Below are 27,834 nucleotides of genomic sequence, written 5' to 3' on the forward strand. Positions count from 1 at the left end.
TAGGTACGTTACTAAACCTCGAATGAAGCTTACCCACCTATCAAGGTCCACGGCGGGGCCGACGACATCATGAGTCTGATTCATTGTTCAAGAAGTTTGCGGAACTTTTAACTGGACTATCAAGCAAATACCATGTACGAAGTAACGATGAAGGGATCCGCTACCAAAGACCATAAAGCAAGAAATATTCAAAATACGGGAGAAAGCACATTGAGAGACAACGCCATGATGCAAGGATAGAATAGAGATGAACATCAACGTAACATAAGATAAGATACTGTGTACATTCATACGTAAAAATCTATCGTAACTCTTCATGATCCGAGTCGGACAAGATATCGATATCCGCAAAAGGGACAGGACAACGCTGCCTACTTCCAGGCGTTTAGACCCGCCCAAGGATCAGGGGTATTGGAGGAGGAAGGAGGAAGTCCCGTTTGCGGCGACGACTGTGAATGAGCCTTGTGGTGCTGGCTGCTTCCGTATGGTCTGGCCTGAGCGTACCCGCCAGGTCCTGAGAGGAACGGGCCGGTGGTTGGTTGATAAGTGGTCTGCTGGGGTCGGGGAGGCGGCGGAGGGGGTACGTAGCCCTGCGGCATGTATTGGCTTGAAGGCACGGGGGGAGTAGGGCTGGTGTAGAATGGGGTAGGTGTTGGGGAGTAGAATGGTTGACTCGGTGGAGGGGACATGGATGAGGCGGGGATCGGGTATGCCATCGGGTTATAGCCCTCAGAAAGTGGCGCAGCAGCACCTTGCTGGAAGGACTGGGAAGGAAGGTAGGACACGCCGGTCCCTGGAGGCATGTACTGGCCGTAAGGCGCCGGAGAATGAGAAATAGGCGTACCGTGCTGTTGTGGAACAGCCGAAGGGAAATGTGGCGACGCCTTCGGAGGAGCGATATTTGTCGGATACGCCGGTGCTTTGATAGGCGGCGGCGGAGATTTGGCTTTGGCTGGACCGGCGACTGACGAGGGTGGGGGAACGGAGGGTGGGGGAACGGAGGGTGGTTTGGGCTCTGTGGACAGACGCTCCATCAGCTGTCGTAATTTTTCTCGCTCGCGTTCCTCGTGGTCGGACGTCCCGGCTGCCTTTTCACGTTCGATCTGGCCCAGAAGCTGGGCGCCTTCAGCCCTGCGGTTGTTGATGAATGTCTCGACGTTCTTTTTGAGACTGTCGACAGTTTTAGTCATTTCATTGTAGAAGGTTTGAGCCTGCTTTATGCCTGAACCTAGGCTGTTGAAGGAATCGTATATCTTCTTATATCTGGCCATCACGGTGTTGCGTTGTCGGGTAATAGTCTCATACTTAGACTGTTCAGCTCTCACTCGCTTATCTTGTAGTAGATCTCCATAGGTCTTCGTCAGCTCCTTCATCAACGCTCCTTGTTTATGAATGGTCTGGACCAATCGCAACTGGTGTTGGTGGAACTTCTCCAACTCGGCTTCGAAGAGTTGACTCTCCTGGCCTGTAATCGACTTCTTGTTGAGAATCAAGACGTTGGAGATATCGTCATTGTGCACCTATAACACCACATGTCAGTTTTACTACGATACCGCACGCACTAATGATAAATACCTTGTCCTTCAAGTCCTTCAAGACCTGGCCTCGCTCTCGTTTTACCAAGTTCAGTTTCTTCAATATGGACTCTACCCGAGCAATCTGTTCAGCCACAGAAGGGACCCCGTCGTCATAGACATCATCCAATAGACTTCCCTCTGTAGCCGAGTAAGGGCTTGTCACACCGTTCTTAGCCTTGCCCTGTTTGGAGCCAGCCTTTATCATTGCTCGCTGGAAAAGCACATCCGCCTCGTCCGTTTCTCCCGCAGATCGCATCTCATCAAAGTCAGACTCGTACTGCCGCAGGGTTGCAGAAAGCTGCGAGTCACTAGCGCTGGCTTCATGTACCGTATCTCGGTATGTCCGGATATCATTGCGAAGAGTTGTATTCAATCGACTGCTGGGCTGCTGGCTCCAATCGGCCCCATATTTCGAGCGCATTTTCTCGCATACGCTTTCTTCCAAATCCAATTGTTTTGCGCATTGGTCAAGCGTGGCTAGCACTTCCGACTTGCGGTCTTGAAGGCTATCAAAAGCCTTGGTGAAAGAATCATGGCCCGCCAGCTCTTGACACCACCGTTGGAATTCTTCATCAACCGTCATTTCCTGATCCATCCCTCCTTTCAAGATATTCAAACTACCAGGAAGCTTGAAATAGTCCAAGCTCGCTGCCATCTCGCCATTCGCCGTCTCTACCTTTTCCGTTTCCGCCCGGATCAATTTCGCCTTCTCCTCATCGTAGAGGCTCGCCGTCTCCGTGACTGACATAGGGACAAGTTTCTGAAAGATATCTGGGCCAATAATCCGCTGGATATCCTGACCCTGATACAGTTCGCTAACGGGAATTGCCTTCGCTGCAGGAAGCTTCGAAACTGCAGACAGGCCCGCCTCGCTCGGTATAGGTTGATGGTAGATAAAATCATTGTCCTTGACAAGAGTAGTAAGCTGAGTCTGCACGTTGGCAAGGTGAAATTTCACGATGTCCACAAGATTGGGACCAGCCTCTGATGTTAGGTTTGTGTTTGGCGAGACTGATGAAGGGAACGATTTAGCCCAGCCTAGAGCAGCTGTCGAATGTTTCTCCGCCAACTGAAGCCTAGCGACAGCTACTCCGTGCGAGCCGGCTTCACCATCAGCTAAGGCCTGGTAGTACGACGCAACGGAACCCATGTGTGCCGACTTAGCCTGGAGAAGCGTAGCCCATGATTTGTCGAAGATGCCTTTAGCATGCTCCTGTGTCCCCTCAACGGCCTGGGCGTAGAGGTATGAGGCCTGGCTAGCAAGTTTCGCGAGAAATCCAGCCTTCTTGTGATCCATTATTTGCTTCTCGAGGAACACCTCTTGGCCTTGGGCAAGCGTAATATTAATGAGCGTCTTGACGGTTTCGCGGTTCAGATCAGTGGAAGGTGCATGGAGGAAGTTCTCGTTGATGTAGGTGAACATGCCGGCGGATGCCTGGAAGTTGTGATATGCAGTCTTCAAGCCGGTATCATCGGCGCGATTCTGATTTGCTGCATGGCAGGAAAGGACGGCGGAGATATTAAAGATTATCGAGGCTTTCTCAAAGGCGAGAGAATACTGTGAGGTCGGCTTGTGAGTGAATGCATCATACCTATGGGCAGCGTTAGATGGTTAGCGAAGTTGGAAGTAAGCACAATTCGTAGGTCCAATACCAGGTGAACGATATCTTGATGTGGCTCTCATCCACAGGAAACCTGAGATCTAAGAGCTCGAGTTGTCCATAGTATCGGTAGAGGAGGTCCCGTCCTGTCGCGCTGTCCTTGCCAGCACCCCTCATATCCTGGCGCAACCGGTTGAGCGTAGCACATTCTTGACCATAGCGCTCAGGATCTTCACCATAGCTCTGACGGATATAGTCCTTCAGAGGCTGGATCCAATCAATTTCGTTGGTTTGTTTGAGGGGACATGATATCATAGGCGACTGAACCATCTTGCCGTCGTGGAGCGGGGAGCTCCCATCTACCTAACGGAGAGCGGGGGGTCAAATAGGAGCGAAGAGCGATACAGATTATACGCTGTGAGGGATGAAATCCAAAATGAGAAATCAAAGAACGAGAAGGACAGGAATGCAGGACTGAAAAGGACAGCGATGGCTGTGGGGTAGGAAGGAGGATGTGATTGTGATGATATCCAGCGGCGGAAATTGCAGTGGTTGGAGTCGGGCTGATTTGATGGCGCCGAATGCGATGATTGACAGCCAGCGCGGGAGACCAATAACTCAGCTCTTTAAGGCACTATTGAATCTTGATGACTATTCTATTATTACCGTCAAATAAAATATCGCAACTTGGAGAGTGTGTATGTATATCCGGAGAAGTAGAGATGTTATGGCTCTAATAATGTACATGCAGAGACAGCCTCTATAGTGCGCAATCCCTGGAATAAAACAAATGGTAATACAGTCAAGAGCTTCCCAACATGCAGAATATGCAAAACCACCAAGTCAAAAGAAGAACACCATTCCTAATCTCGCCGGCGCTATGATATACACAAAGAATTAGAAGGTAGATTGTTTGAGCGGAGGGAATTGACTGCTCCGCCCAGGCGAAGGTAGGTTCATGCTTCAGTCGCTTTTCTTGCTATCCGAGGAATCGGAGTCCTTTTTGCTTGGTTTCTCGTTGGATTTTTCCGATTCAGCAGGTTTCTTGTGGTTCATGAGTTTGTGCCATGCGGACTTGAGGAACCCTTCGCTCTTGTTTGCATCTCCGGAAGATGCCTCGGTCGTCGGTGCAGCACTACGGCGGTTAGCTACTATCCATAAACAAGGATTAACATAGGTGCCAATCTTACCCGTCCTTTGGAATGTCCATGATTCGCCTGGCAGTCTTATCGCCCATTTCGTCAGCAAGAACTTCAAGGATAGTACGCTGGTTACCCGTGAGGTACTTGGGCATCGCAACTTTGAACTCGACTTTCAGATCGCCGTTAGAACTGAAGCCGCGGGATCGGCCGCTTAGTTTCTTCATGCCCATTCCTGAAAGTGTGATTCGGTCCCCAGTTCCAGTTCCCGTTGCCACCTTGACCTTGACCTGCCCATCCAAAGTGGGAATTTGAACTTCACCGCCAAGAAGTGCCGTAGTGAGCGGAATCGACGCCGTATAGAGAATGTCTGAGCCCGAGCGACCGAAGCGCTCATCGGGAGAGACCCGAATGGACACATAAAGATCTCCTCGCTGTGTCCGAGCTCCAGGTGCAGCGGCTGTCCCCGTAGGAGGTGCATCACCCTCACCAGATATCCTCAGCCGCATGCCATCCTCAACACCTCCAGGAATGTCAACCCTGACAGTCTTTCGGTCACGGACCACTCCGTTTCCATTGCATGTACCGCAGTGCGAGCCTCGAGGAACAATAAGACCAGCTCCGCCACAAGCGTCACAGGTGGCAGCTACCTGGAAGCCTCCCTGCATCATGTGTACACGCGTTCCGGTTCCGTTGCACTGACGACATTGGGTGCGCTTCGCACCCTGTTTCAACCCGTCACCCTTACAGGTGCCACACTCTTTCAGCGGGGTGATAACGACGTCCTGCGACGTACCCTTGGCCGCTTCCATGAATGAAATGTTGGTTTGAACCTCAATATCCTCACCAACCAGTATCTCCTGGAACGGGCCGCGTTTGCCCCGACCGGAACGACGGGCGCCGCCCGCGAAAGCCCCGAAAAGATCTTCAATATTAATGTCAGCCCCAAAGCCTCCCGGAAAACCGCCGCCAAATCCTCCACCAAATCCGTGGAAGCCTCCTGCGCCAGCAAAGGGATTGCCTCCGGGCCCTGCGCCGCCGTTCGGGTCAAAGCCGCCGTTCGGATCAAAAGCAGAGGAGCCGTATCGGTCGTAGGTTTCACGTTTCTGTTTGTCTGAGAGCAGCTCATAGGCCGTCTGGGCTTCCGCAAATTTCTCCTTGGCGCCGGGATCTTTGTTGGTATCAGGATGGTACTTTTTCGCCATTCCATAGTAGGCCTTTTTGATGTCGCCAGCGGAGGCACCTCTATCTACTCCTAGGACTTTATACGGATCGGGAATTGCCGCAAGTATGTTTGTAGCGTGGAAAGCCTACGAACAAGAGAAAGGTCAGAGATCTTTCGGCTATCGGGTCGGGTTCAGTTAGAGGTTTATCTACATACCCTAGTTTGGATGGAGTCTGGGCGTTTCTTCATGAAAGTGCTATCCCGCCGACGCCTTGCAGGCAAATCGATGGCGGAGACATGATACTGGCGCGCCGAGGACGAGGGTCGAATCCCGGTCGTCTGGTTACGTTTCGAGCACTGCCGTGAGGTGCGCAGTATACAGCCGGGGATAGCCGTAGCTTTTGGTACGAGTACCGAAGAAGGGTTCATCGTGAAGAAAATGAATGACAAGCGAACTTAGAGAGCGAATTGAGCAAAGCGCAAAATACCCATGCCAGAGGGGAGAGTGATTGCTACAATTTCCCCGAGTTTTGGTCTGCGAATCTTGATGGAGCAGAATCGAAGCTTCTCAGTCATTCGGCTCCATCAAAGTTTCCCGACCGGAAAAACAGCGGGCCGAGATTCGAGATGATGGAACTGCTTGCTTCGGTAATCAATCGTCTGAGCTCGCCATCGCCTCCTCCTCGTCATTGCCTGGCCTTACCGAAATACTGTCTCCTTCTCCTTGGTCTATCTGCAAGATCCCTTCTGCTCTGTACATTACACTACTTCCTATTCCCCACGCCCACCCTCCGTCCTACCTCGTCTGTCGTCATAGAAGTTGGGAGCATGCTCCGCGGCCAGACCCTCCGCTGGAGAGCCGCGCTCCAGACACCGCGACCTTTCATCCTCCGGCCTCTATTTGCTTCACACGGATACAATGTCGGCGCCCGATCACTATTAGAGAATTCGCGCCGTTTCCGCTCCCTTCCGCCGTCCCCTCGCACATTTTCCTCCAGCGCCGCTCGGCGGAGAGAGAAGCCTCCACCCGAAGACGAGGAGGACCCGAACCAGAAAGAAAACAAAGATACCAAAGATGGAAGCGAAGATAAAGATGTCGAGCGCGAATCTCGTCGCAAAACAACAGATTCGCCTGGGAAGCATGGTTCGTCTGTAGATCCCGGAGCTCCGACATCGGGCTTCGCAAGGCGGAGGGAGAAAGCGGCGGATAAAGAACAGCGCGGCGTGGCGGAGGATGTAAAGAAGGAATCCGAAGGCAAAGGGAACTCCTCAGACACGCCGTCTGCTATTCCTGTGAATGAGAGTTCCTCGGATTCTAAGCCCAGCGGCTCGAACGGCGACGATGGTGGAAAGAAGGGAAAGAAGAACGACAAGGCTCTCCAAAAGCCCTCGGTACCTGATGTGTACCCCCAGGTTATGGCAATCCCAATTGCCAAACGCCCGCTATTCCCCGGTTTCTACAAGGCCATCACGATCCGTGATCCGAATGTCGCCACAGCTATTCAAGACATGATGAAACGCGGGCAACCGTACGTTGGCGCTTTCCTGTTCAAGGATGAAAACGCAGACGGCGATGTGATCGAGAACACAGATGATGTTTACGACACCGGTGTATTCGCTCAAGTTACTGCCGCTTATCCTCTTCGTGGCGAGCAGAGCGGCGTGACGGCCGTGCTATATCCCCACCGACGTATCAAGATCTCTTCCCTAATCCCACCGGGAGATTCTGCCAAGACTGCTACGCCAGAGGATAAAACTACAGAGAAGCGTGGTGATGTTGTAGCAAGCTTCGAGGAAAACGCTGCGGAGATAGTATCAAAGGATCACTACGAGCCTACCTCTTTCTTACGGAAGTATCCGGTCAGCTTGGTGAATGTCGAAAACTTAACGGAGGAGCCCTTCGACAAAAAGAGCGCTATCATTCGCGCTGTGACAAGTGAAATTGTCAACGTCTGCAAGGAAATTGCCACTCTCAACCCCTTGTTCCGGGATCAGATTTCGGCTTTCTACACTGATCAATTCCCCGGAAATCTGAGCGATGAACCTGCTAAATTGGCGGACTTCGCGGCGGCTGTGTCTGGCGGAGAGTTGCATGAGCTCCAGGAGGTTCTCGAATCAATGAACATTGAGGAGAGACTGCCCAAGGGCTTGGTCGTGTTGAAGAAGGAGCTCATGAATGCTCAACTTCAAACAAAGATCTCGAAGGATGTGGAGGCTAAAATACAGAAGCGACAGCGAGAGTACTGGTTGATGGAACAGATGAAGGGTATTAAGCGAGAGTTGGGTATTGAGTCTGACGGTAAGGACAAGCTCGTGGAGAAGTTCAAAGAGAAGGCCGAGAAGCTTGCGATGCCCGAAGCTGTGAAGAAAGTATTCGATGAGGAGATCAATAAGCTCGCACACCTTGAGCCGGCGGCGTCCGAGTTCAACGTGACCCGGAACTATTTGGACTGGTTGACCCAGATCCCTTGGGGTCAGAAGAGTGTGGAGAACTTTGGCATCAGCCACGCGACCAATGTGCTGAACGAAGACCACTACGGGTTGAAGGATGTTAAAGACCGCATCCTTGAATTCATTGCGGTTGGAAAGCTCCGAGGAACCGTGGAAGGCAAAATTTTGTGTCTTGTTGGACCACCTGGTGTCGGGAAGACGAGTATCGGAAAATCCATCGCTCGGGCGCTGAACCGTCAGTACTATCGGTTTTCCGTGGGTGGATTAACGGATGTTGCGGAAATTAAAGGACACCGGAGGACGTATGTCGGTGCGCTTCCTGGACGTATCATCCAAGCGCTCAAGAAGTGCCAAACAGAGAACCCTTTGATCTTGATCGATGAAGTGGACAAAATCGGCCGTGGCCACCAGGGCGATCCATCTTCGGCACTGCTTGAGCTTCTGGACCCTGAGCAAAACTCGTCGTTCTTGGATCACTACATGGATGTGCCTGTCGACCTGTCGAAGGTTCTATTTGTTTGCACTGCCAACGTCACTGACACGATCCCCCGACCATTGTTGGATCGTATGGAGCTCATTGAGCTGTCTGGCTACGTCGCAGACGAGAAGATGGCCATCGCTCAGAAATACCTTGCGCCCGCTGCTCGAGAATTAACCGGCCTCAAGAATGTGGACGTTACTCTCAGCGAAGATGCGATTGAAGAACTCATCAAGTCTTACTGCCGAGAAAGTGGTGTGCGAAATTTGAAGAAGCAGATCGAGAAGGTGTATCGAAAGGCCGCGTTCAAGATCGTTTCCGATCTCGGAGAAGATGTGCTAGCGGAGGACAAGGCACTCACAGCCGAGGGAAAGGCAGCGCAAGAGGAGTCGAAGAAGGAGACTGAGCCCATCGAGACATCGAGCGAATCGGAAAAATCCACCACGGAAACCCCTCGGGTGGCACTCAAGGTACCCGACAGTGTACAGCTCAGCATCGGCAAGGACAGCTTGACCGATTACGTTGGCCCGCCAATCTTCACCACTGACCGCTTGTATGACACTTTCCCACCGGGTGTCACCATGGGTCTGGCTTGGACTAGCATGGGAGGTGCGGCTCTATATGTCGAGTCCATCTTGGAAAATGCATTGACACCCGAGTCACGGCCGGGTCTTGACATCACCGGTAATCTGCAGAACGTGATGAAGGAGTCGACGCAGATTGCCTACTCGTTCGTGAAGTCGGTGATGGCGAAGCAATTCCCGGAGAACCGGTTCTTCGAAAAGGCAAAGCTGCACATGCATTGCCCGGAAGGTGCTGTTCCTAAGGATGGTAAGTTGTCAGCCCAATGAAGCAACAAAAAGCTGAAATGAGCTAATCGCCATTAGGCCCGTCCGCTGGTATTACTATGGCGACATCCCTCCTTTCGCTGGCATTGAATCACCCTCTTGACCCCACGATTGCAATGACTGGTGAGTTAACAGTGACCGGAAAGGTACTGCGCATTGGAGGACTGCGCGAGAAGACGGTGGCTGCGCGCCGTGCTGGTGCCAAGACGATTATCTTCCCAGCCGACAACATGTCCGACTGGCTGGAGCTGCCCGAGGTGAGTGCTTATCTTTCAGAGACATTCAGAGCTTTGTTTGGCTAATATTGCGTGCCGTAGAACATCAAATCAGGAATCGAAGGTCACGCAGTGAATTGGTACTCAGAAGTCTCCGACATCCTGTTCGCCGATCTCGATAAGGATGCTGCGAACCGTGTCTGGCAGAAGCAGCTGCTAGAGGAGCCCAAGCAGAAGAAGTCCGAGGACGATGACTGAATTTGGGATCTCGGTTGGGGGCTCGCCTTGACCCGATGTTTCTTTGGTACCTAGACTTCTGTTGCTGTTGAGCGTTGGGATTGATTGGTTTCTGTGTTTCTGGTCATGTACAGGCGTTCATTGCGGAATGCATGGTCCGGAGTTGTTTCGCTTTAAATACCTTTTAGACTTGCCGGTCCTTTGGATTCTCTTTTTGCTAGAGAGTTTAACAAAGACCTTGACACACTCCGCTCTGAAAATGAGGATTGTATGATGAGGCAGCTGTACGATTGGATTGATTTGATATGTACGGACACATGCATGTACATAGTATACTATAACAAGACAAGAAGAAGCGTATTCTCATACAGTTGAGACCACATTGCTGCTACCTGTAGGCTAGAAAGGTACTTGCTGCAGCCCAGTTAGGTAACTAGTCAACGCCCCAACCACATCCAAGCACGCATATAATATGACGATAAGACAAAGAAACGCTCGCACCACGCTAAGCAAGTATCTCCAAGCCTCATCAAAGACCATGCGCTCATCACTAATCTATTCATGTCCAGTTCATACCGCTAGTGAGCCCTCTACCTATCGCAAAGCCCGGAGCATGCCAGCAGCGTGGCCGGTGCAGCATCACAGCGGCCAGTAAGTGAAGCCGAAGTAAAGCATTCGCTGCAAGGATCCCAACGAAGCAAGATCGGGTTCTGTGGGCGCATATGATTAGCATGGCAGCGTGGTCAATGGCGTATAGTTGTGCCGGAGAATTGCCGATGATTGGGCGCTTTGTTTCATGGTGAGCTTCACTTTGAACGGGGGATGAACTGTGGCCGACTGGAGAAGACTAGAGCAGGCTTCGAGAAGGATTTGGTTTGGGCGGTGCATTGCAGGTGTGGGGTCATTGCGATGTCTATGCCCTGTGGGATAGATTGGATCTATGACCGAGTGAGGATGGGTTGGGGATGTCGACAGCCTGGAATGTTTTGGGGTAGTCTAGGTACCTATGATGATGAGGGGTGGAGTGCTTGGGTACATACCGTATACTACCTGATCGCTAAGGGGGTAGTAACAGTGTACTAGTCACCTTTGTAGACAAACCACATCTGGTGATGAATAGCCAATATGGGCCAATTCAATAATCTAGAATATGCTTATGACTTTACAGAGCAATGGATTTGACTTTATATCAACGTATGCAAAGGAGATCTATAAGTCTGTTCAGTATAAAATAGTATAATCCGGTTGGACATCAGGCACCGTCAGGCCGCAGTGCGTTTTTTTGGAGGAATAGTATCAGTTTAATCATAAGACAAAGCAGGGATCGTTTCGTCTCAACTAGACTACGAGAGTTTCTTGGTTTAGAATTTTGAGTATCAGGAATCCAGGGTCATTATTGTGCGTCCGCTTGCTTGCTTGTATACTGCATTATCGTCCCCCATATCTAGTACTCTACCACTCCTACCTGTCTCGAACTCTGCGCTTCAACTCTTTGTTGTTTTCTGATAGTTTGTCAGTAGCTATAGGAACCATTTTTTCCCCTTCCTCCAGTGAGTCATAGAGATAATAATAAATAACCGCGTGGCTATTCCAGGCGCGATCCTGGCTAATGCAGCGACAGCTTCATCCCATCGTGCTTTACCTTGCCCTCCGATTTCTTTTCTTCTCCTTCTCCAAAGTATCTTTTGACATTTGCTACTTTGCATTCCCCTTTTATATTATTTTAATCAAGGAGCATCGACTCCAAGACTCATCCCCTACTGTTCCTCTGCTGCTGTTGTGCGACCTGTTACGACGCTGAACCCTCACCGACTCGTCGAGGACCGTTCGATGCTTCCTGCCTGGATCTGTCTGATTTGTCTGGCTCCTATTCGGGCTGTTCAAATTTTCCTCTGACCTTTCTCAAGCGCTGTCAGAATCATAATTGCTTTTCTTTTCTTTTTTTTCGTTACTACCTAATCTGCTCCGAGTTTTCCCTCTGAAACCCTTGTCCACGGGAATTCCGCCGCAATAATTTCTTATGGCCGTCGCCTTCCCAGCCCCCTCGAGTCTTCAAGTTGTCCTCCCCCTTTCGACCATCTTGAACTCTTGGGTTGTGCTGGATGGCCATCTCCATTGCCGACAGCTCCAGTAGCTCGCCCAGGTCGTCTCTGGCCTTTTTGCTGGACCCGGAACAGGTCGAGCTGCCGCGTTCCAAGCAGAGCATGTGGCATCGCCTGGGTCTTCGGCGATGGCTTGGCCGCGATGACCGAGATTTTTCCTCTCGCTCCCCTAAGAGTGCGAGCAGTGATCCTTCCCCCCCCGCGTCTAACGATCGTTCCAAGGGCACAAATTCTCCACCCCCTAAATCCCACGATAACCTCACGCGCCGTCTGTCGAGGAGGGTCGGCGTCGGCCTCCCCCGATCCACGACCTTCAAGAGACAACACTCAGAGCGTCGGGATCGACTTTCCCCCATCAACTTAGAACCCCGGCCTCGCGCTGTATCAGCCGACCGTCGTACATTGAGCCTGCAGCGGACAAAGTCCCCACAGTCTGTCGTGGATCCCAGATTATCCGCTCCCGAGATTAACTGGCCGCGCGACGACCCGGACCCAGGCCCAAACCCCTCAACCAGAGTCGACGAACTCCCGGAAGCGAATGAGGAGATCCCCCAGAACAACGACGTAAGGTCGGAATGGGACCACTTCCCCCAGGTAACGGATACTCCCGAGGGGTATCCTGTTGATATTTTCGACATGGAGCTGGAGCGCCGGTGGATTCTGAACCTGAGCATGCACTTTCGGGATCGCTCAGAGAGGGAAAAATTTTTCGTCACTTATGCCGAAGCCGCTAATAGATGGCGTCGCGTTACGATTTCGTGCGACTACCGCGATGCCGAACCTGAGTCTCTGGAACAAGATTTGAAGGAACTACGGTACCAGCGAGACAAGTGTGCCCGCATCTACGAGTCCATCCGTGAATCACTCCCCGAGATCCAGTTCTACGACACTGTTACGAACCTAAAACTAGAAACGCGCGACGGTCGTCTGCATGTCCATGTCACCGAGGACGTGAACGAAATCATCCCCTATCCTCCTATATCCAGTATCGGCCATATACCGGAGGCTCGACTCGTCCCTGAACGCCGGCTACACTTCGAGGCGCATTTATCAGGATTTGTATATAACGTAAGATTGGGGGATAGGTCGTTCATAAAGAAGGAAATCCCAGGACCGGATACTGTCGACGAATTCCTATACGAGATCAACGCCCTACATGCGCTTCAAGGAACGCCAAACGTGATTCAGGTGGAGGGTGTTGTGGTAGATGATCGAGAAGAGGTAGTTAAAGGGCTGCTCATCAGTTTCGCGGAAAAAGGGGCATTGGTGGACATTTTGTACGAATATCGCGGGACAATTTCTTGGGAGCGCCGCGAGCGCTGGGCAAGGCAAATCGTGCACGGCCTAAGCGAAATTCACGAGACAGGCTATGTCCAAGGAGATTTTACGTTGTCGAATATCGTGGTCGACGCCAACGATGATGCGAAGATTATCGACATCAACAGGCGAGGTTGTCCAGTTGGATGGGAACCTCCGGAGATTGCGGCGAAAATTGAGAGCAATCAACGGATATCGATGTATATTGGCGTCAAAACGGACCTTTTCCAGCTGGGAATGACTCTCTGGGCCTTGGCTATGGAGGAAGACGAACCCGAGCGGCAGCCTCGACCGTTCGTGCTGGACGAAAGCGTCCCCGTACCGGACTATTATCGGAGGCTGGTGTCTATCTGTTTGAGCCCGGTTCCTCGACAGCGATTGTCGGCCAAAGAACTGTTGTCTTTCTTCCCTCCAGAAATAGGGACTTTCGAGCAGCTGCCTAGAATGCAACCCCATACAAGCATTGGAGTGGGTCTACACAATGGCGCCCTGCCATTGTACGACTCGCGTGCTGCGTTCTTGTATCCACGCGGCAGGCAGATGGGAAGCTTTGGTCACAGCAATATACAGATCCCGTATCAGCCACATAATGACAGCTTCGACAGCATTTCCTCGCCTGAAACGGACGAGGCGTTTGTTGACAGGGGGGAACAAGAACGGCGACCTGAGCTGTATAACATGGCGACGCAGCCGAACGGGGTAAGGAAAAGCGAGTCCATAATCTTCGATGAGCGGAATAATGTGGATGATATGATACCAATGAGGCTCACACCACACCCGGATGGACAACAGTATCGGCGAAGCCCACCACTTAAATATGAAGAGGATGATTTTGGCGTTGATCCTCGTTACCGAAGTTCCTCAACAGATATGACAATGGTCGACCCTATTTCCAATGCGGAACCATTCTCAGGTGAATTAGTCGGTGTTGGACCATGGAAAATCCCGTCTCGCAACAATTCCGTCCAATATCACAATCCTGAGCAGCTAGCCACCACACAGGCCTCTGCCGATATATACCCGCTTGATTCGGTGACCGAAACCCAGTCTAGTCAGGAGCCGCTGCAGGCTGCGTCAACACGTTTGCAATCTGCACTACCTATCAATCCGGCGACCGAAATACAGGAAAAGTTGGTCCCCTTGACAGCCGGGCACACTGAGCAGCCTCGGATTGTGGCATCCTCAAATTTGACATCGGAAAATAGCCAACAAATCGTCGACCAGCAGAGCACTCGTCTGAGCGAGTCAAGTTTACCCATCAACCCGGCCATCAAAGCATTGGAGAAAACGGCCCAGAAAATTGCCGATCATGAGCCGCGATCTCATCTTCAGTCAACTTTTGAATTACCCCAACATGGTTACCGCAATCTTCGCTTGAGCGACTCTCTTTTGCCCATAAACCCAGCGGCCAGATTGCCGGAGACGGAGCCAGTGGTCTCCGAATCGGAAAGAGCGTCGAATCTTCAGGCTGAAACTTTTGAGTGTCATGAACAAGCCATACAAGAGCGGAATCCAGATCTGATCGAATCGCGTCTGCCCATCAATCCTGCAACTGGATCGTCAAGCAGTTCTGATCCTTCAACGACTGCTCCGTCAGCCTCTCGGAACGAGCCAAATCAGGATTCTTTGCAGGACACAGAAGATCAAAACCTCATCAGCTCTCGCCTACCCATCAGTGCGGCCACCGTATACCCGGTGGAAACTCCCGACTACAACTTAGATGCTACAGCGGCTCCTGAACTGTCGTTTCGATGTACTCAACAGATCACCCAGGATCATAACCAAAACGCCTTACTCCGCAATTCCTATTTGTCCGCCAATACGACTACGATAGCGTTAGGGGAGGCACTCAGCCACGGGGTAGATATGAAGCAAACTCTTAACGCTCAACCAATCTTCCAAGACGAAAACCAAAGTTCATTCCTCAGCAATTCTCACCTACCCATTAACCCGGCTGCGAAATGCTCGACTGAAGGCCTAGCCAGCCAACATCTAGCCACTATGCCGTCTACTGAGGCTCAACCCATTTCTTACCCACAGCATAGCGTCGACAACCGAACCCCCCACCTAAACGACTCCCATCTACCCATCAACCCTGCATTTACCGACAAGGTCTTACAGCCTGTATGACCCATACGACAACACCTCCGCCCATCCCAGCCTCACCAAAATGTTTGATTAAATTCGCTATCTATGCTCGGGACTGCCGCGCGCAGTATTCCTGCGTTGTATACTTATTGCTTACCTCCTTGCGTTTCAGCACAATGCAGCGAGCGGGTTATGACGGCGAAACATGGAGTTTCATTTCTTATTCTTCCCTATTCTCTTTTGGTTTCATGGTTTCTTTGGATTTCCGGCTTTTTTTCGTCACAAAAAACTTGATTTGATAAGTTATTCCATACTTTTTCAGCCGCATACCTATCTAGCATGATTCAGTTCAGTTCACTCAGCATCGCTGGACAGCCTCGATCAATTCGCAGCCTCGTCTTGGCTTTACTAACTGCATTTACTTGTTTTCCTGCTGATTTTTGGCCTTTTTTTCCTTTTTCTTTTCGCCTCTCTTATGACGATACACGAATGAATGGATGGATTTTTTGCTTTTGCTTTGATTGCTGTCTGCTGATCTGTTACCTGGTCATTTCCTAAGGTTGCTTTTCTTTCCTTTTTTTTTTTTTTTTTTTGTTCACCCTGTGCTGTTTCCCGGTCTCTGTGTCTGCCTTTGGGCCTTTGCATGCGCACCTCACATATTGTATATTGATTGAACCATTTGTTTGATTTGTACTTGGCATCTATCTACCCATTTGAGTACCTACAAGCCCACCCGTCTACCATTCTTAGCGGCGACTGTATTAATCCAAAAGAATTTCCTCATCGTTTATTGATGTTCTTTGATTAACATTGGCGTTCGCTCTCATAGGTCATGCAATCCCTTGTCCTACCTATGTACAACCTCATGACTCTAGACGTTTCATTCATTCTTCGCCAAAAACTCCTCGAAACTCCTCTGCCAAGGCTCAACGTCGCCTAACCCCCTTCCAATCAACACGATTTTACATTGTGTTTTCGGCTCGTTCTCACTCGAGGTGGAGGCGGCCTCGTCGCGTATCTCAAAGACCTCACGCACAGCCTGAATGACCTTACTTGACCCGTCCGAGAAAGCGAGGATACCTTTCAGCCGGTGGATGTCGAAGCTCAGCTTTTGAGATTCCGGTTCAGAACTGGATGGCCGCGTAGAGTCCCAAAGGACGGAGCGCAGCCAGACGTCTACGAGTGAGACCTTGGAGGGGTGTAGGGGTGGGTGCGTTAGGGCTATCGTTGAGATGGACTAAGCACACGTATTAGTTGTCTGTAAAGTTCATTCGGTGCCGGACTTACCGGATCAATATGGCTATGCCCCTTTTGGCTGAAATCGAGACTATCGAGATGGTCGTACGCATGGAGATCTAACACAACACCTTCAATCTGAGGCGTGCGGCTATGATCCGTTACATGTATCATTGCCGCGCTGTTGATGGCCGTTACGCGATCCCGCACGTGCTCTAGTTCCTCCGGTGTGACCAGATCAGTCTTGTTAAGAATAATTACATCCGCGTGGGAGATCTGCATATGGGCCATGGACAGAGCCGGCCCAGAATGCTTGTGATTATGGTGGTCATCTTTGCCGTCGTCGACGGGGACGGTTTCCTCTGGCGTAGGCTCGTCAAGCAGGTGGAGGATGTTTTTGGCGTCGACCAGCGTGACGATCCCGTCGAGGTAGATTGAGCTGCCGAGGTTGTCGTCTACCCAGAAAATTGGGGCAATGTTGCCTGGGTCTGCGAGGCCTGTGGTTTCGAGCAGGATGTAGTCGAATGTGCCGCGGCGTTCCATTAGGGATTCGATGGCCATGACGCCGGAGTCTCTGTTGCGATTTAGGTTATGTCGCGGACATTTGTTTCAATGGGAAAGAGTACTTCACTGAGCAGCAGATGCAGCCATTGCCAACTTCCAGCCATTCGGTCACTTCCTGGCCGTCTTGATTGACTGTCATAGGTTTCTCGATGTCCGTTGCTGGAGATGTGAGCTTGTGATTTCTCCAAGTCATGTTTCCCACAGGCGGTGGTAGACTTACAGTCCCCAAATTCTAGGCATGTTAGCGGGACTTTTGCACTGAAAAGCCTACAGAGGACTTATACCATTCATGATCACAGCAATCTTCTTGCCATGTTTCTCAGTGAGAATGTAGTTGAGTAGTGTGGTTTTACCGGCACCCAGATAACCTGATAGAATCCAGTATCAGCCATATCCTGTTCCATATTCAGGTTTTTTAATCAAAGAATCTACAGTATGTTTGTCGTACCCGTCACCAGCGTGATAGGCACGCGTTGCTGCGGGGGCTCTTCTGCAGACAAGGATTGAATCTCAGAGTCTGGGAGCTGAGAGACATCCACAAGCTCAGGGGGGACGTCGTCATCATCCATATTGAGCAATTAAGCTAACCCACTTCGGAGTTGAACAGTAGTACTGCGGCTCTGCAGAGGTATACAGAATCCGGGGCAAAAGATCGATGACGTTACCAAGAGAGGAAAGAGATAGGGCTTAAATGTAGGGCTGTAGCGGTCATGGGTCAGCTGCCTCTCACCGCCCGGCAGTTTCCTATCTTTAGCTCCATTATTCAGTCGGAGAAGGCTGGTCCCGTCGGCGGCTGTCTATCTGTCTACTCCGTACTGCTGAAGTCCTCCGAGTGCTCCCTCCTTTCGTTGCTTGCTCGTCGTCCGCTTTCTGATATATCCCTCCCACAGCTCCCTGACAATGGCTGCTGCGGGAGTCTCTCCGTCGAGCTCTCCGCGACTCCCCAGTCCCCCTCCATTTACAGAGGTGCAGATCGGACCCCAGTCGCCCTCGGTTGGCGAGTCGTTCGGCGGAGAGGCGGATCTACAACTCCTAGGTGTTTCACCAGGTGCAGATGATGGTCCGACAAGGAGGATCCGCCCAGGGTCGAAGAACAGTGAGATGGCCGCTGGCCCTCCATTAATCCCTCTTTCGCAGGTCAGTAAACAATTCGATGCCCAACGGAGGACACTTCACAACCCCCTGGCATGCTGACACGGCCTTGTTTCTTGTATAGCTTGACTCCCCATTCCAACTTCAAGAGCACCTGAAAGCGCTCTATAACCATTATACGCGGCCCGAAGACTCCGACACAGTGGTTCCGATCCAACGAGAGGTTGCCCGCCAGCTTGCGGAGCCGCCGGAGGGTGTCGAGCGGTCGCTATGGCTGTACGAACTCTGTCGGTTCTTGACTATGAAAGTGAACAATCTCATTATCGCCTTCTTCGCTGAGAATCCACCTTGCTCTTCACAAACCTGCCCTGAAATGCGCGCATCAGAGTGGCAGTATCTCTGCGCCGTTCATGATCCGCCCAAGGCTTGCTGCGCCATTGACTACTGCTGTCACACGCTCGACTGGGCCACCAATATTCTTACGTCGCCGAAGCACTTTCCGAGCAGACTCACGCTGGGATCCGAATTAGGGGGCGGACCGCAGGCGGGCATGAGGCATCTCACGAACATCTTTCGAAGGCTGTATCGCATTTTCGCGCATGCTTGGTTCCAGCACCGGGAGGTGTTCTGGCAAGTGGAAACCCATGATGGACTATATATGTTCTTCAAAACCGTTTGCGACACGTACCGTCTTATTCCGGAAGACAACTATACCGTACCCCCTGAAGCGGAGGGAGAAGAGGCGCATCAACCACAGCATGTGCCGGAACAGACCGACCCGCGTCGATTGACGATCTTGCGCAAGGACAATGAATCCTTAATACCTCCTTTGGATCAGGTGGAGCCCGCGTCAATCAGCACCGGTGCTACCACTCGACGACACAAGTCCAGCCCTTCGATGGGATCTCGCGTCACAACCATCAGTGAGAGCGCAGAGGACAGTGAAGAGCCACCACAGCTTCCGCCAGTTGAAGTAGCTGTGCCTAAACCACAGGCGCCGCCAGAGCCCGCCAGTGACTCGCCGGGTGAGCCTGTCGGGTCGCCCACTCAAAGCGACGAGTCTCAAGTTACTGTTGCTGAAGTTGAGTCGGACGACGAACCCGCGGAGGCTGCCGAGGCGGCTCCAGCAGCAGAAGAACATGAGGACATCCAACAAACAGACTCTGCTAAGGAAGAATCTCCTGCTGCGGCCCCGGAGGACGAGGAACCGGAGTTGAACCCCGAACGCGAACCCGAACCAGCAGCCGCAAGCCCGGAGCCAGAGCATCCAGAGCCTGAAGCAGAGCCGGAAACGAAGTCCGAGCCGAAACCAGAGTCGAAGGAGGAAGCAGAGGGCCCTGCTAAAGAACACTGATGGATGTCACGCTGAATCAGTGTTGTCCTTCATGTGACGAAACGGTATTCATGCTACGATTGTAATATGCCTTTCTATGCGGTGGACGACATGTTGGGTTATCCCAAGATCTAAGATCCGTGTACAATATTTACTTAAAGAATTAATAATGATACCCATATCTGCTGTGTAATTTGTTCACGAAGTGGAGGCAAGGTACCTTGTAGGATACTTCCTCCGCCCTGCTCCGTTCTCCGCATCACCTCCGAATTTCCTAACAACCCTGCGCTCCGCACCCGAACCCGAACCAACACACCCATATCGCGTTCTGATTCCTCTCTAATCTCATTCGCTCTATCGATCATATACATGTCCAATCCTTCCCCCAAAGATCCCACGATGCCCCTCTCAAAAGGCGGGCCAATCCGTTTCGGGCCCTTCCTCGTCACCCCGCAGGTCCGTCCTCTCCAGTTCTCCTTCAACCCCAAACAAGACAAGACCCCTTACCTATCTCATCACTCCCCGTATTCCTCTCTCCATATCTCAACTAACCAATCCCACCACCAGGTCTTCCACACAACCCCCCTCAGCATCGCCCTCGTAAACCTAAAGCCCATCTTGCCCGGGCACGTCCTCGTCTCCCCGCGCCGCGTCGTCCCCCGCGTCTCCGACCTGACACCCCCCGAAACAGCAGATCTCTTCCTTACAGTGCGGCGCGTCGGTCGGATGATCGAGCGTGTCTACGGCGCGACAAGTCTCAACATCGCGATTCAGGACGGCGCCGAGGCGGGACAGAGCGTGCCGCATGTTCATGCGCATATTATCCCGCGGAAGAAGAAGGATATGAGTAGTACGGATGAGGTTTACGAGAAGCTTGATGGGGAGGAGGGGGATCTTACGAGGGGGTTGAAGGGAAGGAGGGATAATAGGGAGGGGCTGAAGGTTGATGATGAGGCGAGGGTTGCGAGGGGGGATGAGGAGATGGAGGCTGAGGCGGCTATGTTGGCGAAGGAGATGGAGAACGAGCCTGTTGATTGAGCGGATCGTCTTCCACGGGTATAAAGTGGGTGGGAGGTTGGGGATATAGTTCGTAGACAATGCTGGGAAGATAGAATTTTGCTTCAATTGCTGTGACGCTATGTCTATTGATGCGGGCAGGTATCTATTCTGGATCGACCGTACAACGCCTCTAAGTCAGAGAATCAAGAGAAATAGACAAAAAAAGTAAGATGCAGTATCGTCAGACATTTCACCATCAACGTATCACTCGTGCATATGTATTGACTCATGGGTGCACCATGGTCTGTTTGATAGGTTCCGGGTCGCTGTTTATGCCGTTGCCTCAGATTCTGATTTTTGTTGCCTTGACTTCCAGAGCGCCTTGCGCTCCTCCAGCACAGTGTCCGCCCATTCCTTGATTTCCGGAAGATGAATCCGCTTGGCGACGTTCAGGAACTCCTCAAGGTCAATTTCGTAACTGCGCTCATATTCCACCATCTGCAGAAGAAGCTCCATCTTATCAACGTCGTGGACAAACTGCGCTTCAAGCGTCTCGTTCGCTTCGTATTCGTTGAAGACGGCCAGGATACCGTCGCCTGCAGAGGGTCCGCTCGGCACACCGCGCAACAGGGTGTTGGCAATGTATTCCATGACAGAGGCTTCTCGGCGGGCCTTTTCCTCCTTCTTGACAGGGTCAACGGGTGTGATGTCGCCGACAAGCGATTCAGCCATGTCGTGGACAAGGGCCATCTTCATGCAGCGAGAAAGGTCCAGGCGCGCGGCGAGAGAGGGAGGCGCAAGCATAGTCATCATTGACATGCGGTACATGTGGTCGGAGATCGACTCGCCGTGGTTGATGTCAAAGCGGCGCCATCCTTCGCGCTTTGTGGTCTTCAGTCGCTCGAGGAGGTGAAAGAATGGGACTGGAGAGGTCGAATTCTCTTCGGGACGGTAAGGGAGAGTAGAAAGGACTGCTGTTGTTAGTGATGTCGAGAAAGCTGGCTGAGCTGGAGGGACGGACCGGACTGAGGGGTCCAGAGGCCTTGTTCGGAGGGAGTTTGGGAGCCCATTCCAAATCGCAAATGGAAATATTGTCAGACAAATGGAGAGGTAAGTTTCAATAAGCAGGCAGAGATGCTTTGAAAAGACAGATGTTAGAAGTAAAGGAGAGAATGGGAGGCAAGAAGTGAGGAAGATGGTGAGGAGAAAAGCAAAAACGAGTTGACCGCGGAACCAAACAATGAACCATGGCCGCCGTTTCCTCTCCACAGTAAACAACTCCCTTTCAACCTCTCTCTACTCCGGAGTCCTCCACGCCCTTGTTCTGACAGGTAAGCATCTATCTACCTAACGCCATGTGACATCACTGACAAACAAATAGAAATGCAGTCGTCCAGAGTCCCCCGACCAAAACCCTCCAATTGGCCCCCTCAATCTTCCCACACCGTCCTGATCCGCAATCTCCAATTATTGGAGCTCGACCGGCTCGAAGACTGGCCTGGCATCACACTGCGCACTCTCTCGCCCTCGTCCCAGAACCAGCGCCAACGCATCAAAGCCGTCGAATGGATACTGTATCGCTTGGTCGCACTCTGGGATCCAGAGACTGCTCGCGATGTAGGTTCAGTCCTCTGCTCAGACCACTGCTCCTGAAGAACTCAAAGAGCTGATGGAAGGATGCCTGTCGCAATAGAAACTCCGCCCCTTCTTCCCACCACTAGAACCCCTACAATCCGTCAATCTAAGAGCTGCTCTCTTCCGTGTATTGTCAGATCTGAAGAAAAATGGAGATCTGGGCCGCGAGAGCATCCTACGCAAGTCCATGCTGGAGGATTGCAAAGGCGAGAAATTCGACGAACTCTTAGCTGTCTTCTCTACCAGTGTGCTACGAAAAAAAGTCCAGGATCGAAACCCGACTATCGACCTCTCCCTCGCTGCCGGTCTAACTCCGCAGGAGTATCCGCTCCTGCTACCGTTGATCCTTGCCCATAGGGCTTCGCTGAATACACTTGGCGAGCGCCGGGGCTGCGTTCGCGACACCCATGAGAAGTTCTCGCAGCTTCTGGAAAGAAAGAAGGAGGAAATCAACTCCCGGTCTACATTTGATAGTCATACCGTCCAGATACGTGACGCTGATCTCGAGGCTCTCGCCCGGGAGACGAAGGCCAATTGGCAAGGAAGTGTGGAGTGGGCCGATGCTTTGCTTTATGGGGGCCTTAGCAGCAGTCGCGACGCCTTCTTAGAGCTGCCGTTTGATAACGCCTGGTCCCAAGCAAAGGCTTCCACCGTTGATAATCTCCAAACCACTTCGACCCGCCCTGATTTGGTTCTAGACCTCGAGGCCCGTGTTTCGCGACAGCGAGCACGTCTACAGAGATGGCATAAGTACTCTGCTTTCCTCAAGCGTTCGGGAGCAGCGTCTCCATCGAAGCCAGCAGACACAAAAAAGACCCCTCAATTGCTTTTTCGTGACCACCAGGCCCTTACTGTTGCCAGCATCTCCAAAGCGGTGCGACAGCCCGTAAATCGAGGTCCACCAGCGGTCGGTGACCAGCGCATCCTGCGTTCCATTTCTGAGGCAATGGAGCGTATCAATGGCCCTTCGACACAGCGACAGGATTCGCCGATTCCTGTTCCTAGGTACGATTCCGAATCTGTACCAGCACCAGAACCAGAACCCAACCCGGAAGTTTCAAGGCCGATTCCAACTATCGCAAGACCCGAGATTTTCGAACCACCTGCAAAACCCACTACTTCTGACTACACTCACGAAGAACCGTTTAAACGTCGATCTAGGGAAACATTCACCCTCACCGAACGCACTCGCAAATCCATATCCTTTTACGAGGGAATCCCCGAAAGTCCCCCCAAGGCCAAACCCGAATCTCCCCCGTTCGAACAGCCTTCAGAGCCAGCCCCCGAAGAGGAAGAACAGCCTCGAGAAACCTACACCCTCGCCGAACGCACTCGCAAATCCATGTCTTTACTTCCTCCACCTCGCGATCCCCCGCGTCCCCGACGATCTCGCAAATCCCGCGTCTCTTTTCCGGTGAACCAATTCGAAACGCCTCCCAGGACATCCTCTACTGCAAACGATTTCCCCAGCCGTGCATCAACCCCGCGGGATGAGTTATTCGAGGAGCAGGCTGACTACGCGAGTGTTTTCAAGTCCAGACCACGGATTGCATTGAGTCCTGTTGCATCACCCGCCGTGCATGTCAGTCCGATTGGGGACTTTGATCTCAGCGCCGATGGTTATGAAAATTCGGATGATGATCGTGCGCGGGAGGACCTGGAATATGCTGCCGCTGAGTCACCATCGCGGTCCAGGGGAAGATGGTGATATAGCATCTCCTTGGACACGATGATCTGAGGTTCGCATTTCTTTACATCGATAATGTCTAGATTCAGCGCAGCATAAAGACATATAATACATGAGTCGTAAGCCCTGCTATCGTAACAAAACGCCTTCCCGTCCGCCTACCCATCCCAAAAAGGACCCGAACTCCGAAGAACTGAGAGAAGCCGCCGTCTCATTTCATGTCTTCCTGGAATTGCTAGTACGTCTGCGCTTTTGAGGTGGGGGTGGCACATCCTCCGTGTGCTCCTCCGGCGACGATTCCTCATCCAAGTCTGAAGACTCATCTTTGTAAGAAACGTTTCGTGTCCGCCGCACAGGCGGCTTCCTCGCTTCCACGACTGGATCCTCGCCATCGACATCATCGTCTCCATCAAGTAGAAATCCGCCGCCAAGATGAGCTTCCTCGTCCGATTCTGAGGACTCATCTCTGTAGGTAACCTCTCGAGCTCGTTGCACAGGTGGCTTCCTCTCTTCCACGATCAAATCCTTGTTATCGATATCTTCGTCACCGTCAAGCAGGAATCCGCCGCCAAAATGAGCTTCATCTTCAAGAGGAGGAAACTCTTCTTTGTGTGAGATCTGCGGCACTCTTCGTACAGGAGGGTTCCTCTCCACAATCAGACCGTCGTCGACATCATCGTCCCCAGCCAGAAGGAAACCGCCACCCCGATCAGCAGCTTTCTCCTCGTCTTCGTCTATAAGACCTGCCGGACGTTCTTCTCCTATCGGCGTACTGGTTTGCGTCCGTGCTTGTGCAGGTGCTGCCTTTCGACTTGCAAACGGGTTATGCGCATCAGGCAAATGCCCTTCTTCATCTTCGGCGTATTCCTCCTGCACGCGCTGGGCAATGCGCAACCCAAACAAGAACTTTCGCCATGTCGCCAAGATCTTCGCTTCAGCCTTTCGCGCTTCCTTGCGTTGCTTTTCCTCGTAATCTGCGCGCCATGCGTCCTTGACGAGATCTTTATTCTCGATCGCCACGACAACGCCCTCAATAACGGGGACGGCCATCTGGCTGCCGAATTCAAATCCCGTGACGGCTTCAGCGTAGTCGATGCCTAGTTTCTTGCAGATGCGCGCGGTACCTGAGTACGGAATATGCACTGCCCCTTCCGGAACCATGCGAGGGACGAAGCAGTCGATGTTGCCGTATTGGTTCTTCGGTATGACCCCGTCTTCAATTGGTGGAGGGATAATCTCTTGCGTTTGCTCGCGGGAGTAAAGGCCCTGAAGCGGCTTTTGGCCTGTTCGCCGAAGTTCTTCATCTACTTCGCGTTTGCGGAGAAGGGTGACGGCGCGGATGGGGACACGCTTGAGGGGCACTGCAGAAGGTCGTGGCTCGCGGCCTTCTTTGTGCCAGCTTTCGGCGGATTGACAATTGACTACGTCGGAGCGGCGATAGACGTTTTCGGCTTTGGGGCTTTCTGCTGGCGGCGTTGCTATGCCCTTGCCCTTAACATTGGTCTTCTTCTTGCCACCGGGGGTGAAGGTGCGGACCGGCTGAGCGCCTGGTCGGAGGGCTTCTTCCCGGCGGAGAAAGCGCTCTAGAACAAACTCAGTGGATGTTCGTAAGCTCTGCAGAGTGTCGACTGTTTCATCGGTTGGCTTGCTCTTTGTCGGCCGGTTGGGAACAAGGTCTTGAGCATCTTCGATGTCATCAACAGCGCTGCGATCCTGATGCGGGCGTTCATAGTTGCGCATGAGAACGCGAAACCAGTCCAGCGGGTCGTCATCAGGTCCTTTCTTTCCCAGCCGGAAGCCCTTGGTCTTTCCTGGCCAGGTCCGCCTGCGTAGATACCGAGTGGTGACGTCTTTGGCAGTCTTGTCGGCTGAGAATGCAATAACGTAGCATATTACCTGTTTAGCCTTCTCTGCTTTCGCGCCACGCGGCTCCCAAGCTGCTTGGAGCTCTTGGGTAGCCGCCACCGCGTTGGAGAGCACAAGAGGGTCGACAGAGACCACTTGATGCGTGATCGGAGAGATTGCCTCTGTCCAGTAGATCGGAAAAGGGAGGTCCTGATCGTACCGTCGTGCAGGCTTCCGGCCACGCGACGAGGGCTGAACTTCCTCGTCCTCGTCATCACTATCAAAAGAGTCATCTCCATTCGTTGCTGTCTTAGTAGGCGTCTGCTTCTCCTTCGACTTGGGTGAAATGTACGACTCTGCCTTTGTCCAACTAAAGCCGAGCGGTTGTAGACTAGCGACAAGGCGAGATTCAATTAAGAGCGCGCGAAGTAGCGCGGTGAAAAGCTGCGCGCCGATATCGCGAGAGCCTTCCATGCGCTCCGCAGCTTGACGGAACTCTTCGACACTTGGAACTAGCTCTCCGTACAGCTCAGGGTCGTGTTTGTCTTTATGAAAGGAGGCCATTTGTGTCTGTAGTTGGGACATAGGCCGGTAGCCACGTTTTCGGAGACCTGGCGCGGTAACTTTGAACTTGCTCTTCCAGTATGCAGCAAGGATACGCATCAGGTGGATTATGGGATCGCCATTGCTCAGATCAGGTTGACCAGGTTCCTGTCGAGACGAATTCTCTCCCCAATCGCGTTGTTGCGACTGGACCTGGCGTTTGGTTTGCCTGCCTTTCTTCTTCTTCTGCGGTGGCGGCTCCTTAGGCGGCTCTGGCGGCTCGAGGCCAGACGCTCGGCGCCATTTCTGTATTTCGCTTTTGATTGCAGGCGGTAGCTTCTCTTGTAGAATATCATGGCATTTCGCGTCATTGATCCAGTCGTTGCGCACGGCATTATGGGCGAGTAGACACTGCACATGCAGGCGATGAATTAGAATACGGATCTGGCGCTCAATCTTTGATGGCGCTTTCTGACCTTGGAGGATATCTTCCAGGTGCACCTCATTCCGATCTAAAGTCAGCTCGAGGTTCTCGTGCGGGGAGACGAAGCTGGTGGCGGGAGCCGCGGACTGGATTGCGTCTTCCTGGATGGCATCTTCCCAATCGACCTCGTCGGAGTCACCATCACCAGATTCAGAGACATTTTTTGTATCTTCATCATCACTCAGATTATTGTCGGAGTCTGTGGGAATGGGAGTCAAGGAAGAATCGGAGGCGGGTGTTAGAGGAGAGCTACTGGAGGGCGTAGTCGCCGCAGTAGTGGCATGGCGTTTAGGAGGGGGAGGTTCCTCGGAGGACTGACGTTTGGAAGGAATGAAAGGGGGCATCCAGTAGGTATGGAAGTTAAAAGCAATAGAGCAAGACAAAATTGGGCGATTGCATCTGACGGTGTTGAGCTGATGAGGAACCGAGGTTTGGAATTGATGAAATCGAGGGATGATCGGAGTTATTTAATGATGACAGCTGCCCCTCACCCTTCCTCTTCGCCAGTCTTCTTCTACAAAACCTTCCTCTATCTACGCTTTATAGGATCCAGCTTTGCATAATGGAGGCAGTCAAACGATTCTTCTCATCACCCCGCTTTGCCGTCGCAGGAGCCAGCAACGACTCCCACAAGTTTGGCTACAAGCGTACGAGCCCTAGAAGCTAGAGGAGATCATGTATACTGACCTTGGTGATAGTTCTGGCCTGGTATCATCAGCATTCTTTGCCGGTGACCCCTCTGAATCCCCGCGCTCCCAGTATTCAACTGTCGCCTTCCCACTCCTACGACACCGTCGCCTCGCCTCGTCTGTTGTCCTCCCCGTCGCAGACTTCACTGTCAGTCGTGACTCCCCCCGCAGTCACCCTTCCTCTGCTCCAGGAAGCCCACTCGATCGGTATCCCCGCCGTCTGGCTGCAACCAGGGACCTTTGACAATGCAGTGCTGGACTTTGCGCGGTCGCACTTCGAAGCGGTGATAGCGGGCGATGGAGGTCGCGGATCGGAGGGATGGTGTGTGTTGGTAGACGGTGAAGAGGGGTTAGAGGCTGCTGGTGTAAACTGGACGAGCCAGAGACTGTAGAGCCCTAAATTCAAGGAGTTAGACCCTAAATTTTGAGGGATATTGAAAAAACGGTGAATACCACAAGTGGTGGCTGGGAATTAGCTCGAGCTCCTCACGATTTGATTTGGAGAAACT

General features: G+C 52.2%; 10 protein-coding genes across 10 annotated transcripts; 6 read left to right on the forward strand and 4 right to left on the reverse strand.

The window, feature by feature from the left end:
* Positions 1 to 371: 371 nt before the first annotated feature.
* On the reverse strand, positions 372 to 5,911 carry BDW74DRAFT_165344 (uncharacterized protein; the record flags this gene model as incomplete). The annotated part of the gene is made up of 6 exons (XM_073726405.1): positions 372 to 1,520; positions 1,576 to 3,169; positions 3,231 to 3,530; positions 4,254 to 4,313; positions 4,369 to 5,627; positions 5,699 to 5,911. The coding sequence occupies 6 exons, from the start codon at positions 5,909 to 5,911 to the stop codon at positions 372 to 374; spliced, it is 4,575 nt and encodes a 1,524-aa protein (XP_073588892.1).
* A 399-nt stretch (positions 5,912 to 6,310) lies between these two features.
* Positions 6,311 to 9,732, forward strand: BDW74DRAFT_173630 (endopeptidase La; the record flags this gene model as incomplete). The annotated part of the gene is made up of 3 exons (XM_073727828.1): positions 6,311 to 9,242; positions 9,299 to 9,516; positions 9,577 to 9,732. 3 exons carry the CDS (start codon positions 6,311 to 6,313, stop codon positions 9,730 to 9,732), a joined length of 3,306 nt encoding a protein of 1,101 aa, XP_073588893.1.
* A 1,883-nt stretch (positions 9,733 to 11,615) lies between these two features.
* Positions 11,616 to 15,409, forward strand: BDW74DRAFT_49124 (protein kinase family protein). The gene has a single exon (XM_073732944.1). The coding sequence runs from the start codon at positions 11,814 to 11,816 to the stop codon at positions 15,258 to 15,260; it is 3,447 nt and encodes a 1,148-aa protein (XP_073588894.1). The 5' UTR covers positions 11,616 to 11,813; the 3' UTR covers positions 15,261 to 15,409.
* Positions 15,410 to 16,098: 689 nt separating this feature from the next.
* Positions 16,099 to 17,587, reverse strand: BDW74DRAFT_173632 (uncharacterized protein; the record flags this gene model as incomplete). The annotated part of the gene is made up of 6 exons (XM_073727829.1): positions 16,099 to 16,455; positions 16,506 to 17,028; positions 17,081 to 17,177; positions 17,239 to 17,250; positions 17,303 to 17,386; positions 17,467 to 17,587. 6 exons carry the CDS (start codon positions 17,585 to 17,587, stop codon positions 16,099 to 16,101), a joined length of 1,194 nt encoding a protein of 397 aa, XP_073588895.1.
* A 231-nt stretch (positions 17,588 to 17,818) lies between these two features.
* On the forward strand, positions 17,819 to 19,630 carry BDW74DRAFT_144569 (Mob1 family protein). Its single transcript, XM_073723058.1, has 2 exons — positions 17,819 to 18,155; positions 18,235 to 19,630. Exons 1-2 carry the CDS (start codon positions 17,919 to 17,921, stop codon positions 19,462 to 19,464), a joined length of 1,467 nt encoding a protein of 488 aa, XP_073588896.1. The 5' UTR covers positions 17,819 to 17,918; the 3' UTR covers positions 19,465 to 19,630.
* A 94-nt stretch (positions 19,631 to 19,724) lies between these two features.
* On the forward strand, positions 19,725 to 20,627 carry BDW74DRAFT_49162 (HIT family protein). The gene is made up of 2 exons (XM_073732945.1): positions 19,725 to 19,899; positions 20,011 to 20,627. Exons 1-2 carry the CDS (start codon positions 19,813 to 19,815, stop codon positions 20,479 to 20,481), a joined length of 558 nt encoding a protein of 185 aa, XP_073588897.1. The 5' UTR covers positions 19,725 to 19,812; the 3' UTR covers positions 20,482 to 20,627.
* Positions 20,546 to 21,847, reverse strand: BDW74DRAFT_144572 (HD domain-containing protein). The gene is made up of 2 exons (XM_073723059.1): positions 21,464 to 21,847; positions 20,546 to 21,413 (listed from the first exon to the last, which is right to left on the reverse strand). Exons 1-2 carry the CDS (start codon positions 21,510 to 21,512, stop codon positions 20,773 to 20,775), a joined length of 690 nt encoding a protein of 229 aa, XP_073588898.1. The 5' UTR covers positions 21,513 to 21,847; the 3' UTR covers positions 20,546 to 20,772.
* On the forward strand, positions 21,683 to 23,785 carry BDW74DRAFT_173636 (uncharacterized protein; the record flags this gene model as incomplete). Its single annotated transcript, XM_073727830.1, has 3 exons — positions 21,683 to 21,773; positions 21,824 to 22,059; positions 22,136 to 23,785. The coding sequence occupies 3 exons, from the start codon at positions 21,683 to 21,685 to the stop codon at positions 23,783 to 23,785; spliced, it is 1,977 nt and encodes a 658-aa protein (XP_073588899.1).
* Positions 23,786 to 23,980: 195 nt separating this feature from the next.
* Positions 23,981 to 26,980, reverse strand: BDW74DRAFT_173637 (Rad4 family protein; the record flags this gene model as incomplete). The annotated part of the gene is made up of 1 exon (XM_073727831.1): positions 23,981 to 26,980. The coding sequence occupies one exon, from the start codon at positions 26,978 to 26,980 to the stop codon at positions 23,981 to 23,983; it is 3,000 nt and encodes a 999-aa protein (XP_073588900.1).
* A 109-nt stretch (positions 26,981 to 27,089) lies between these two features.
* On the forward strand, positions 27,090 to 27,830 carry BDW74DRAFT_49177 (CoA-binding protein). Its single transcript, XM_073732946.1, has 2 exons — positions 27,090 to 27,283; positions 27,335 to 27,830. The coding sequence occupies exons 1-2, from the start codon at positions 27,199 to 27,201 to the stop codon at positions 27,715 to 27,717; spliced, it is 468 nt and encodes a 155-aa protein (XP_073588901.1). The 5' UTR covers positions 27,090 to 27,198; the 3' UTR covers positions 27,718 to 27,830.
* The last annotated feature ends 4 nt before the right edge of the window (positions 27,831 to 27,834 follow it).

Source organism: Aspergillus multicolor (genome assembly GCF_047715735.1).
Source record: "Aspergillus multicolor strain CBS 133.54 unplaced genomic scaffold BDW74scaffold_2, whole genome shotgun sequence".
NCBI classification, from domain to species: domain Eukaryota; kingdom Fungi; phylum Ascomycota; class Eurotiomycetes; order Eurotiales; family Aspergillaceae; genus Aspergillus; species Aspergillus multicolor.